General features: G+C 36.1%; 1 protein-coding gene across 1 annotated transcript; it reads right to left on the bottom strand.

The window, feature by feature from the left end:
- Positions 1-2,290: 2,290 nt before the first annotated feature.
- On the bottom strand, positions 2,291-2,524 carry CBG05735 (the record flags this gene model as incomplete). Its single annotated transcript, XM_002633009.1, has 1 exon — positions 2,291-2,524. The coding sequence occupies one exon, from the start codon at positions 2,522-2,524 to the stop codon at positions 2,291-2,293; it is 234 nt and encodes a 77-aa protein (XP_002633055.1).
- Positions 2,525-12,909: the final 10,385 nt, after the last annotated feature.

Raw genomic sequence — 12,909 nt, 5'->3', positions numbered from 1 at the left:
AGAAGAGAATCGAATGTGCATAATGGGTTCTCGTCTTTCTTCTTGTTTGCTCAAAAGAGTGCTCCCGGATGACATTCACGTTTTCTTGATATTGTATGACCTACTCTGACCTAATTTGATTGATTTGAAATTGTTTTGTTTTTAATGGTTCTGGTGGTATTTGATGTCTTTGAAGTCTTCCGACTGGCCATTCTGCGGAGCTGGGAGAATCTCCAAGTGGACCCAAAAGCTATGGGTTAGTTAGATGTGTTTTTTAAAATTTATCTTTAACTGTATTGTAAATAAGCATCACAATTCGAAAATTTTAGGTCTAACTGAATATTCCAGAAAAAAAAGAAGTCTGTCCCACAAAAAAATTTTTGGGACTGACTAGGATCGATTTCGTTTGCGTTGCTCGTAAAAGTTTTATGAATGTTTTTCCGTTTTGTGCATAGGCGATTTTCTTATTCTTGTTTTCTATGAGTTCCCACTATTCTTCCTGTAATCATTGAGAAAGAAAAAGAAAACGAAAAATCTGGGCAAAAACATGAAGAACAAGTGGTTGAAAATAAGTCGGAATGAAGCTTGAAGAAAGAAGGAACGACTGAAGGTTTCCCGTCTTCTTCTTCTTCTTCATCTTCCCACCCTCTATTTTACTTTTTCGGGAGAAGGAGGAGGAGGAGCAAGACTGAAGAAGAAAAAAGTGTCAAAAACAAGTTGTTAAGCAAAGAAAACTCAGTTTTCTTTGCTTAACAACTTGTTTCCTCTTCCCATATGAAAAATGAAAAGAAAATTGGTAGTTTTTTAATATTCAAAACCAGAAGAAACATAGAAAGAGTACTGTAGAACAGTAGGAATTCAGATTTTAGAATTTAAGACGAGAAGAACTTATGAAAAATAGGATTATTTGAACAGCCGTAGTAGCTAGTCGATTTCTTCTAGACATTTTTCCAGTTAATCGAAATTGCTTCCTGTAGTTCAGGAAATTAAAAAAAACCTTTTTGAAGTAAAATTTTTTGAAAATTTTCAAGAATGACTACAATTACTGTTTCTTCGAATGATCCAAAAAAAATTGGATCTAGCTCTGAAGTACAAAATTTCTCTAACACCTCGAGCCGAAAACCTACAAAATGATGTAGGTCCGAACTCTACAACTCATCTTCAAATCTCACATTTTTCGAAAACGCCCATCTTGTTGAATGACTGGATAACTACTAGTATTCATCGAGCCTCATTCTCTTCTCCATTTTCCGTTTTGCTTGCTCATTCACGTCACAAAACGGCTCATAAGTGTCAGAGATTACGGAAAATCGAGAGGGATTTTCAGAAATTCGGAAAAACGAGGAAAAATAAGTAAAGAACAAAAAGACGAACAAGTATTCATGGTCAGTCTTGGGTGGCTTCTGAAAAAAAAGAAGAGCAGAAGAATGACCAGGCATCTGAAATGACGTGTTGGAAAAAGGACTCCCGTGGGAATGAGTAATCAAAATAACAGGTATGATTCGAGATAATTGGAGAGGAGTCATCAGGAAAAATACAATGGAAAAGAAAAGTGAGAACTACTTGTTTTCATCAAAATTTTGAAAAATGGACCCAGAACATTTGTGGAACATTTTGGAGAATAGAACATAAAACAAAATTTTCAATTTTTAACATCAATTTTGAGACTCTAATCCAAAAGATCTTCTAGATCCAGTGAATATTTGTTTTTCCAAGCTGATAACGAAATTCAAAGATAAACAATAACAATATTTAGAAATAAGAAAACCACGTGTAAGAGACGCAGCCGGAATAAGACACACTCTCACGTCTTCTGAAGGCGTGCATGCTCCCGTTAAGCAGTATTCTGAGCACTTGTATATTTCACTGCGTCTCTCTCACTCTCTCTCTCCAGAATATTTATATCGAAAGCAATGAGAAATGAATTGCAAAATGTGCAGAGAGAGGGGAAACGCCCCCCGTTTTCGTGGATGGCGGAACAGAGTGACCAAATGTCGTTCTGATTGCCTTTATGGAAAACACGATTAGTTCAAAAGAGGGATTTGATGAGAATCGAGATCTTGAATCTCTCAATTTACGCATTTCGATAAAAAAATAATTTGGATTTTTTCAGCAGTAAAGGTTACAGAAACCAGTCGATTACAACAAAACTATATGAAAAATACAGGTGGAACTAGGGAAGAACGTTTTAAAATTGCATACTCGAGTCCGCATCCTAACTTTTTCAGCTGGATTATCTGAAAATTTACAAAATTCAATGAAAAAATTAAAAAAAAGAAAAATTCGTGTCGGAAAATAGGATGCCCCAGAGTTATGGGTTGTAGTTGATTGGAAGATTCTTACGACGGACCATTCCATCTTTCTGAAGCCATTCACGACGGAACTGCTTGGCGGCGCCGTCTAGAGTGTTGGACCATTCGACGGTGGTACGGTCATTGTTGGTGTCCTCTTGTCCGAAAGCAAAAGGATCGCAAGAGACAGCCAAAAGCACTTCTTCATTTGGGTCGAGGACTCTACATGGTGGGTCAACTCCGAGTCTCTTCATGTTAATTGTCTTGGCTCTGTAACAGCTGCGACGATATGATATCGGAAAGATAGCGGAATTTTTCCGATATCAGAATTTTTTCCGCGTCGGTTGTGAAGGGAGAAATTTATTTTTCATGTTGACACCTTTTCACGAATATTGACCTAAATAAGTATTTCAGTACAAACTGAGGGTGGAATTATACTTTTGTGGAGTACTATATTTTGATCTCCCAGTGAGACACTTTCTCGGTGTTGAGCATTTTTTTGATCGAAGAGTTTTCGAAAATTAGAAGAAACTTCTGAAAAAGATCTCCTGACCCCTTCCTCGGCCACTCGAAGTTTTTCGTGTCGCGAGGAAACTTGAATGATTTTATGTAGTGCAGTTTGGGCAGTACTTGATGAGATGTTCTGAATAAAATTTTTGGCGACTGTGAAAAATGCTTACGTTTTGCAGAAGTTTAAAAAAGTCTACCGATTCTGTCGATACTGACGAATACAGTACCTCAGAACAAGGAAATTCATTGGTTGAGACATATTTTATTAGTTCACAAAGCAGACGAAATACAGGTGAACAGTCGAAATAGTTCTGATTTTGAAAAATGAAAGAATTACTTCAGAAGGTTTTCATCAAGCGCTAGAAAAAGTCTGATCTCCTTTGAGCAGTTTGCATACTTTGGAATTTTCAAGCAATGGCTGTTTTCTGATATTCTTTTCAAATCGATCAATAGAATGAGGAGAAACATACCGTAAAACCTCTAATAGAACGACACCCGGATCGTCCACTTTGAGCCTATATATCTCATTTTCTGTGAAAGATATCAAAAAGTGGCTAACTAGTAAAATGTTGCTGATATCCTGATAAACATTTTACTAGTTAACTACTTTTTGATATCTTTCAAAAGAAATGAGATATATAGGCTCAAAGTGGACGATCCGGGTGTCGTTCTATTAGAGGTTTTACGGTATGTGTCTTGGAAGAAGGCTATCATTGCTCGTACATTTTGAAATTCCATAACACTAGTCTAGGTGAGGGACTGATGGACAGCTTCATTTTCATCTTTCCACTATCAATTGTCATAGTGTGTGGCACACATTTGTCATAAAATCTTAGAAGTCAATGGATTCTCGAAAGCCGATGACAGCTGACCTTTCTCTTTTTCTCTCTCATATCACCTCTCCGATATATGATCCGCCAACTCTGATCTACTGCCGTCTCGCTCTCTGACTTCTTTTCTTGTACACAAATCAATTGCCGAGTGGACCAAACTTTTTTATTTTCCTGGATTTTCAACCTGGAACTGATTTATTGGATGTTTCGGCCTCTGTTTGATGTGTCGGTTCCTTTCATTAATGTCATCGGTTTTTATGAGGACACTAAAAAGTTTCGATCAAGTGCAATCAAGTTTTATTGTATGTAATTGAGATTTCAGGGAAGATATAATGACGTCTGTGATCTTGTTTAAAGCACCAATACAATTTTTCTTGCCTCAATTTCATTTGAAACTATCCGCACTATTTTGCTCATCTGTAAATTTGTTAGACGATTTTACATGAGTCTGATATTCTGCAATGTACTTCTGTCAACCGGAATTACCAAACGAAACCAACAGTTCAACCGGAAGTTCGTAAATATTTATTTTTGAATAGGATACCATTGGATTTCAGAACAATATAATCTAAATCCAGGTCATTTTGTCTAGCAGTCCATTTATTTTTTTGAGGAATCAACTTGATTTACTCAGTTTTTTTTTCTTTCAAGACCTGGTCGAACAATTACTTTTATTTTCCTATAGCTTTTTTTTTCATTTTTATTGCTACATTAACTGGGTTTTGTTTTTATGTTGTCCTATACTTGAAACGGACAGGGCCGGACTAAATCAATAATTTTCCCGGCCCGGCCCGGTCCTTTTCTTTACTTTCCACATAGAGAGTGGGATTATTTTCTTTAGAAGGTATAAAAATATATAACTTTGTTTTAATATTTTGGAATCAATTAAAAAATTTTTAAACATCGGACCGGCCCGTAACTTTATGAAGGAAATTATAAGCAGTTTCATGAAAAATTAGTTTAGATCTGTTTCCAGAATATTTTCCTTTTTTTTTGCAATATGAGAATCCATCATTATTCTTGAAATCGGACCTGATGACGTGGTTAAGTGGAGAGGGTTGAAGAAGATTCAAATGAGTTTTCTTCTAATTTTTTCTAGTTTCCTACACATGACTTTCCATATTTTTACTATCAATTTTTTATTTTCTTTATAATTATCCATCTTCTTTATTTCAATTGGAACTATTTTTCCAGTGATGTAAAGTATAAATTTACCCATGTTTTTTTTGCAATATTATTAATTATCAATTTCAATACTTAAAGTACCATGCAAATTATTAGGTCTAGACTTGATTAAACATGCAGGAAATGATTTTTGCAGATTTAAAGAGGCGGAAGTAGAAATAAAGGCACCTAGAAAATACAAAATGAATTAATATACTAATTTCTGGACCATTCAAAGTTTCACAACTGTCAAATGACTCATCCAATTGAATCCTGTTTTCTATTTTTTCTCTTTTGAAAACTCGTGATCCATTTTCTCACCCCAGTGAGAAGTAGAATGGAGTAACTTGCACTCTGCTTCTTCTCTTCAAATTATTGGTCTATCCATATACACTTTGCAGACTGCACGTAATTGTTCCTCTGTATTATTTTCAGAAGGAAACCCTCTCATTGTATGCCCCTCCCCTGATCTTAGATTCTCCCCTAGTTGAGATTCGACTGCTTTCCCTCCTAGATCAAATACCTTACCCTCATTTTTTTTCTCCCTAACAATTTCCGTAGCACTTCATCACAAGAAATAGTTACTTTTCCTTTGAAAAAATGGAAGAAACGTCAACTGCTTTGTTCACAAATGGCTTGTTTCCGTAAGATATCCGCCTGTGAGACATAAGACCTCTGAGCACCGGTGTTTTGCTGACAGATGATGGTTTCTAGGAAAAAAGTCTGCGAGAAAATCTTTTTTTGTTTTTAGTGGCCTAAATTTCTATGTTCGTGCTAGTGGAGAAAAGTTTTCATTAAAAATAATAAACTATGATCCCACCAAAAATTGATATAGCACCAAAATGTTCCTGTAACGAATTTTACCAATATCATTACAAAAAAATTCAGTAATACCCGAAAAACGCTTTGGAATGCAACAGATTTTCAAAAAAAAAGGTTGCGAATAGGAACAAGGATTAAAGTTGCCGCTCAGTGAGAAATCTAGGCCGCGGCGACTGACAGCCTTCTGTAGGTAGCGGACAGGGATTTTTTAACGTTTTTTTAACGTGCCGATAACAGCGGAAATACCCGGAAATATTGCAACTGTAAAAGGCGGCCCGCCGGCAGTGCCTAGATGTCTAATTGCGCGGGAATTCAAATCCTCGTCCCACTTCGCAAACTTCTTTTTCAGTGGCGTTTTTCGGAGGTTTTGGTTTTTCTGTTAATTTATCATAATAATACTAGGAAAATATATAAAATTGAGAACATTTCGGTGCAGTACAATTTTTTAGTCGGAATCCCCCTCCAAAAAATCACATTTATTCTGTGGTTCCAGTTTTCTAGGTTCGAACGGAACAACAATTTACTAAATAGCTTCTTTCCTTTTTAGTGACAAACATCCCTCCTAAATATTGTCACACGGCACCTAATCGGCGTATGTTGCAACATCCTGTGAATAATCTGAAAATCCTTGTGAACTGATTCATCTATCCGCTAGACAACACACTTTTTGAGGGCGCGTACAGGAAGTCCATCATCAGTGTCTCCATTCGGGAAATGAACACGTGTGTTTTCTTCCGCCTTTTTTTTTGGCTAAGCACCCGAAAATCTCATGAAAAGTGTAAACAAAACAGAAGAGAAAGTACTGATGTCTGAAACTAGTTTAACTAACACACAAAAAATTTGAATTAAAAAGAGATTCCATTTTGGGAAAATTTGAAATTCGACGAAACCAGATGAGACCACCCCAGAGCTCCATTTAATTTCGCATCCTTCCGTTTATTCTTGTTTTGCTTTTTTTCCTTTTATTCAGTTACTTATGCCACGTCACTGGACCGGAGAGGTTTTTGATGGATTATTAATGGAGGCGGTTGGCATCTCAAGTGGACAATAAAACAATTGAGACTCTTTTTTGGGGACATAAATGGCAAGATGTGTTTTTTTTGGCAGAGCTCCTTTATTGGAAATTTCCGTGTTGGTGTATTCTTGGTTTCCGGTTTGAGAGGAAGCTATTTTGGAAAATGCTATCACCTGTTATTTGTTCGTTGATTGAAAACTATACAAAACTGAAATTGTTGATCCAAGTTGAATTCGTCAAAAAATAACTTTAAAAATCACCTCGGATGATTTTTGTAATTTTCTTATAAACCTGACAAACTCCAAAAATTCCTTTTCGATTCTTACAATTTAACTAGGTGGAACCAATTAATGGAAAGAAACATCAAGTTACACAAAAGTCTGTGAGGCATGAATTTCATTAAAATAGTGACAAAAATACCTCCGAAATCACCTGCTGAGTTTCTGAAAATTTTTTGTAAGATTATACTCAATAACTTCCTATTTAATCAGACCAATCTTTGAATGTTACAAAAAAAATCAAAAATTGAAACAAATTTAGAGCAGCAGCACTCAATATTCCATTTTCCCGCCATTAAGTTTCTCAAGAGCAATAGAACAAGTTCGTTTTTTCCCTATAATCATTTGATGATTGAACTTTTGTCCATCCACTTTTCTCCAAATATTCTAATGCACTTTCTTCCAATTTTCACCCATTTTTTCATCACTTTTTTTCCGTTTTTGGTCACCCAGTTCTTCATTTTTTGACTTTCATTTCCTTTTTGAGAAAAGTCAAAAACCTTGCGGTGATCCTTCAAGTTTTTAAAAAAGTGCAATTATCTCAAAAAAGGCTTCCCTTTTGTTTAGTTTTTCTTTGTTTCTCAAAAGTGAAAATTCTTTGAATACTCTCCAAAGCTTCCATTTTCTGGCCAAGATTAAAAGTTTCAGTTCAAGAAAATGCTAATAGTTTAGAGGGAGCGACAATTAATGGGTACAATGGAGTACACAAAGAATTAGAGGTACAAAATTCGATTCCTTAAAAGTTCATATTTTTATACCCCCAATGATCCCAAAATTTTTGTACCTTCCGAATTATTCTCAAGAGAATATTTCTTTTTCTCAAGAGAATTTTCTTTTTTGAATCAATTCATTTAAAAACCGAGAGGATGTTTTCGACGCGAAGAGGATGTTCAGCTGTTGAACAGTATCAATTTTCAAGCCTCAGTTCAGGGCTTACTTCAAAAAACGCCCACTTCCATTCAAGGCCAAACGGCTACTTGAAAGTATCAATGTCCATTCTTCTCCATCTTTTTTTTCATTTCTATGAAATCCCCCTTTTTTCGTTTGTTCATCAGATATCTGCAAAAAATGTTCCAGGAGTCCATCAATTTCTGAGAAAGAAGCGACGAAAAAGTGTGTTTTGGAGAGGAACCACGTAGACGAAGAACCTTGTGTCAAACTAGACAAAAGAGAAAACAAAGAAAAGGATTCTGTTTTTTTTTGTAGATTGAAAGTTTCGAGACAAAAAAGATAGGGTCTGAAGGGGTGGAGGTCTCAAGTTTCATCTGACATTTTGAGAGGAAGCTTGTCAGTCACAATGTCAATCTTTCGGATGCTTTATGAGCCAACGAGAGATTTCTTTCAAGCACTTGACGGTCCTCATCATTTTTTGTAATAGCTCCAAGAGCAAAGGTATCCAATGACTTCATGCATAGTGTTCCACTTTTTGCACTCTATCACAATTTTTAAAAGTGTGAAGTGTCAAACCTTTTCCTGATAAGTCTCCTCTTACCGTTTTCTAGAGTTTTCTCTCAAACAAAAAACTCTATTAGCTTCGGAATACCCAATTAATTAATCAATCCTTCTCCAGGAGTCCGTTTTTTTTCCCAAAAACAACAAAACACACATGCAAAATGATGGTCTACGTGCCCATTGTTTTTTCTAAAAACTCCCCTTCTTTTTGTTTTTTCTTCATGTCTTCAGGAAGAAGTTGAACTACACAGTAATCCAGTTTATGTTTTTTTCTAGTCTTTTTTCCAAACTTCATCAAGCATTTTTCATCCGGCCAAAAGAGTAGAAAGGCGGGTAAAAGAAAAAAAAAAGGGCGGAGCTGGTCTTTTTCACTCTTTTTGTTTTTTTTGTGAGTGAACAAAACACATCTAGTCATGTTGTTATCCGGGTTAGATTCAAAATCGCATTTTAGATATATTACATTTTCAATTTATTTGTGCCATTATTTTTTTGTGTGGGTCGTAAAATGGTCATTTAGACCTGTAGGTAATTGCTTCATCATCCACTGTCCAAAATGAGATGAATTGACTGCCATATCTGAGTTCACATCATCAACGCTTCGGTAGTTTTTGTTTTAATTCGGAAGGTACATCAAATTCGGGGGTACAGAACCCACATTACAAAATTCGAATTTTTCTAAATACTTTGTACCCGTAAATTGGTTTTAACCCCAATGATCCCAAAACTCTTGTGTCTTTCGAATGACTTGCCCAGTGTTCTTGGGATTTTTACAATTGGAAAAAATCTGAAATTTCAGCATTTTAAAGGATTTTTCCTGAACAAATTATTTCTAACGATAATTTTTTTTCTTTGCTTGCATTTTATGTCGCAGAATGTCTTTTTTGTTTATTGACCACCCAATTTTTCTTAAAGACATAACGGTCCGGCCAGTTGCAATTTTTGTTTTATCTACCGTGTTACATTTGTTTGCCTAATCAGAGACAGTCATTGTCTGCAAAGTTGAGACCAATGAACATCTTGAGAAACCAATCTTTGCTTGGCAAGTGTGAGAAATTCATGTGTAGAATCTGACCAATAACCACCCAGGAAACTGTTCTGACGCATCAGAAAATTTCAAACTTTTCTAGGTGTTTGCGAAAACAAGCACCTCATCTATTCAAATTTCGAAAACAAACCTAAGAATATACATTTCAGACCTCCCCCCCCCTTTTTTCACAATTTGTTGTCTCATTCTAATTTCTGGTCCCTTCTTTCTATTTTCTCTCATCTTGAAAAAAAAATGTTCATCGCCGTTTTAATTTAGAAGGAATTACTTTAGTGAACCAATCGGAAATCACAGAAAACCAGACCACTCTTCTCAATAACATTTTTCTGCCGTTTGGAAAATCACAAATAATACATAGAACCAAATTTGAATTATTCAGCTTCGTTTCCCTGGAATAACAATCTTTTGCATCGAAAAACTACCAAAATCCCTGAATCCAACCCTCAGGAGTAGTCTTCGTGGTCATTTCTTTTTCTCATTACATTCATCAAAAAATTATACTCATTGGTCATTTTCTCGTCCTTGTCGCCACATTCCTCTCCCACACAAATCTCAGTTGCTTTTCTCTTTGGAGATTTTAACGAGTGGTGCTTTCTCTCGGTGTGCTCGCTTTCGAAACGATGTGAACCTAGTAATCATCACCAGTAGAAAAATGTTCCAACCGCCCACCGAAACACCGATGAGAATAATCTTGGTGGATATAAGAGCTCACAGTTTCTGTGAAATCAGCCGACTTCCATCTAATTGTTTTTTTTTTGGATTTCGTGCTTCCCTGACCCGTAGAATACAATACCTCACGTTTTCTTATATTCCATGATTTTTATTCTCTCGTTTCAGCTACCCCAACGATGGGAAAATGTCATCTGATCTGATTTTAGTTGTTTTTTTGCAGATTCTGTTGTTATTCTTGATACTCGTCGCACAGGACCTAATTGTTCACTGTCTCATTTTCAGCGTTAGAAATCTGAAGTCAGTTTTCCAGCACAATCTCCTGAAAACTGACAAAAAACATCTGTAGGTGTCTTTAGTATGCAAGGCGGCTCCCCTTCAAGATCCTTGACTGCCCCCTCCTGTTTCCTTCATTCCACAAGACATTTCCTATTCATTCAGAAGAGCTGTCTTTACTATTCTCCTTACGTTTTTGTTGTGTTTGCGATTTCCTTTTGTTTTAATTCTTTAACATCTTCTATCATTTCGTCGTTCTTTGTTTTTTTTTGCTCCCGTGCGTCACTCGAATATTATTAGTCATACCGATAATGGAACAGATGTTTACGGAGCCTGTAGGACCAGACTTGTAAGAACTCAGCTGTCCAAAAACTGCCGTGAAAATAAGTCAAGATTCAGAAGAAAATATGATTGGAAAATATAGTTTCTTGTTGAAGTAAGAGGTCTGATCGATATCGATGTCAATCGCTTGGAATGGGAGTATTCAGAAGAAGAAGAAGCACAAAAAGCTGATTCTGTTTCGCCTATGAATTAGCAAAATACTGAATTTCGCTATCTGTGAATAACTCGATGATACAATTTTAGGTTATGAACTAGATGCTCATGTCCCGATACACTGATTGGACGACATTACTAACTTGACAAATTCTAAAATTCATTCTAGTTATTTATCTTGGCTTTGAAGTAACTTTCTCACTGCCCACTCGATTTTCCAAATCTACCTTATTTATGCTGTAAACATTCCCACTGTCTCGTTCTCACAACATTCGAGTAGCTCGAAGAAATCAGTTTGATACTCTGACTTTTCTAGAATTCGTAACTTCATACAAAGCATCATGCCTCAATATTTCAGGTAAGAACCACCAGCTGTCTCATCTGCATTTTCAACTCCAAATTCTTCATATAGGTCATCGGTTCCACAAAAATGACAGTACACAAAACGTAAGTTGTTTTCTCCCTCTGATACGGTATGTAAGTATTTATTCCGTAAAACCTGTAATAGAAGGGTCTCTCACTTTCACCTTTGAGCCAATTCATCTGGGTTCCTGCCAAACATATGGAAAATTTGTCCACTGATACGTTGTTTATTGGCAAAATTTTGATATCTTGCATGGGAGCCAAAAAAATCAGCTCAAACTTACCAATGTGTGTTCCTCTTTTATTAGAGGCTCTACGGTATCACCATTTGCGGAAATTTGTTTTCTAAAAGTCGGGAAGTATTTTTCGAAAAGCTGAAATTCATCTTCTGTCGATAAATCATCTTTCACACATTATAGCATGTTGAAGCTTTCCGAAAAGCATTTCTCAGTTTCATTTCCATTCATTTTTTTTGCATACAACCTATGGTTCGTCTCCAAAAATAAAACCAGAATTTGAAAAGAGAGTATCCTTTGATCTTTTTGTTTGATTGACACGGAACCTACTGGAAACCCATAATCACAATTCGTCGTTCGTTTCCCTTTTTTGAGATGGGTTTCTTGGTTTTTTATGATTGTTGGTTGTTTCTTTGTGTTCATCCATTGGTAGTTTGATCTCGAGCTAACTTGTAAAAAACCATAACACCGTCCCGTCAATTCTTGCCTAGTTTATTCCATTTCCCTGATGATATGCAAATTAAATTGTTTCTTCTCTCTATCTCTTCTTTCCCATTTTCTTCCCCACCATACGATTCCTAAATACATGCACAATTGTTTCCTGTGTCGACCTTCCAAAACCACTGTGTCAGCTGTTCTTCTCTTCTGAAGATTTATTCCAAAAAGATTGGATTCGTACAAACCGGATGAGTCGCGTCTAGACGGGAAATGTCAACTGACATTCGGGAACGAACGGCATTTTTGAATTTTGGAAAATTTTTAATCAAAAAGGGGTTTGGAAGCTACATCCTTATGGGATTCTACTGTACGAAATGCGTAGGATGCGGATCCCTAAAAATACATATAAAAGGAGTTGGAGTCATTCATTTTCTTCATTCTTGGATGGTTTTCCTTTTTTTGTGAGACAAAATAGACTTCAAAGTACCTTCAGGTCTTTAACCATCTACCTGATCGCATTTCGGGTCCAGTAGACCCAAATCCTTTCAACCTAATAGTAAACTTCCTTGGCATTTCCCTTCCACCCACATTCTTCTCATTTTCTCTTCATTTCAATCTCTATTCTTGTCCTCTTCTTACATTTCTTTTTTGTTGAAACACTCCAAATTCACCTTTTCTATTCAATTTTTTCTACAAACTCCAAGCCCGAAAACGACGACATCCTCCTCATTCTTCGTTTTCTTCTATGAAGACCAGCTAATCGAGAGGAGACTCTTTTTTTAACCCTTCCAATTTTTTAGAAGAGGATACCTGGTTGAACTAGACTCTGAAATTCATGAGTTTGGATATCGGAGATCTCTTGATTTTTCCCGAAATACTGACGTTAACCCAAAAAACAAAAAATGTCAGATTTTAAGTATTATACATACTGAGTATACGTAAATCTTTAATCCTCTGGAGTCCCTTGTTTTTGAGTACCAATCTCGGTGCCATCTACCTGGTTTCAATTAGTATCCACGACAAATTGAGCCCCTTGAGTTTTT

This window comes from Caenorhabditis briggsae (assembly GCF_000004555.2).
Source record: "Caenorhabditis briggsae complete genome, chrIV, whole genome shotgun sequence".
NCBI classification, from domain to species: domain Eukaryota; kingdom Metazoa; phylum Nematoda; class Chromadorea; order Rhabditida; family Rhabditidae; genus Caenorhabditis; species Caenorhabditis briggsae.
Note: the sequence above shows the minus strand (reverse complement) of the source record. Positions and strands in the feature narration are given on the sequence as shown.